The sequence below is a fragment of the Tarenaya hassleriana genome, unplaced genomic scaffold (genome assembly GCF_000463585.1).
Source record: "Tarenaya hassleriana unplaced genomic scaffold, ASM46358v1 Cleome44, whole genome shotgun sequence".
Taxonomy (NCBI): Eukaryota; Viridiplantae; Streptophyta; class Magnoliopsida; order Brassicales; family Cleomaceae; genus Tarenaya; species Tarenaya hassleriana.
Window position 1 is genome coordinate 607,885 of NW_010967136.1, and position 1,151 is coordinate 609,035.

At 35.0% G+C, this 1,151-nt stretch overlaps 1 protein-coding gene across 4 annotated transcripts in view; it reads left to right on the forward strand.

The window, feature by feature from the left end:
- LOC104825316 overlaps nucleotides 1-749 on the forward strand; it is a 4,505-nt gene extending 3,756 nt beyond the window's left edge. For 3 of the 4 annotated variants that reach the window (XM_010557635.1, XM_010557634.1, XM_010557637.1), the window contains exon 15: nucleotides 123-749. In XM_010557635.1, coding sequence (XP_010555937.1) covers nucleotides 123-218 — 96 coding nt within the window. In that variant the 3' untranslated portion in view covers nucleotides 219-749. The remainder of the gene's footprint in view (nucleotides 1-122) is intronic. The other variant, XM_010557636.1, reaches the window with a different exon arrangement.
- Nucleotides 750-1,151: the final 402 nt, after the last annotated feature.

Sequence of the window (1,151 nt, forward strand, 5' to 3'; positions counted from 1 at the left end):
TATATATATATATCTATATATATATCCCTGGTTTTTTTTTCTTTATTGTTAGAGAATATGACGTCACCGAATAAAGTTTCTTGTCTTTTATTATTTTTTTGTCCGTTGGTGGTAACTCGCAGGTGAGGGAAAGATGCAGAAGAGAGTGGACGATGTTTCAGGACAGGTTGTCTGATTCAGAGAACTCCTATTTCCAATCAACTTCCCTCCACCACTAAAACTCCCTTCATGCCTCTTCTGGTGATTTTTTTTTTCTTCAACTATTTACTGTTTGCTTCTTTTTTTTTCTTGTAAAGCTGTGTTTTTTCTTTCCGTGTTCGCCCCCCACTTTAGAGTCCAAAGTTCGAATCCGTAACACCAACAACATGGATTACGTTATAACTTACATAAGCTTCCTTCAACACACAAGGTATGGAGATTTCCCCTCCGACCACCTTCGGGTGCTTCACATCCCACACGTGTGGTGCCGGTTGTGCGTGTGGGTCGGGATTAGTCTGGGCCTTTTGGGTCTGGGATTACCCGGTTATCAAAAAAAAAAAAAGAAACTTACATAAGCTTCCGTATTATTTTTCCCCTAAAAAAGAGTTATATTCTTTTCAAAATTAGTCAAAAAGTTTTGTTTCATTTGATAGGCTCTTTCTGTTTGATGGATAGTTCCATCATGTTGTATTTTGTCAAACAGACAGTGGTTAGTCGAGGTAGATTTTGTGTAAAGCATAAATATTCTCGAACATTTATTAGAATATATACACTGCGGTCTACAAATGTTAGATGCTAGCAGGGAAGTGATTCTGCCCACCAAGGTTTAAATTCCATTGGGCCAACTATTATATATATATATATAAAATTAGATGCTGCATGGTCTGACGTTCTTCTGTTATAAATCGTTTATTTTTTGTTGACATGCAAAAAAAAAAAAACTTTAGACCTCGAAATATTTTATTACTAATGACCCTATATGGTTGAATAACTGTTTTCACCTTCCGTAAAACTAATTTATAAGTTCACCTTTTCAACTCTGAGAAAATCATTTCGAAGAGAGAAAGGAAAGGAGAATTTTGGAAAAGATTTTCTGATTTCTTAATTACAAATGTCACTGTACATCCTAATATATACACATTACTGACCTAAAGAATTTGAAAATACAACAG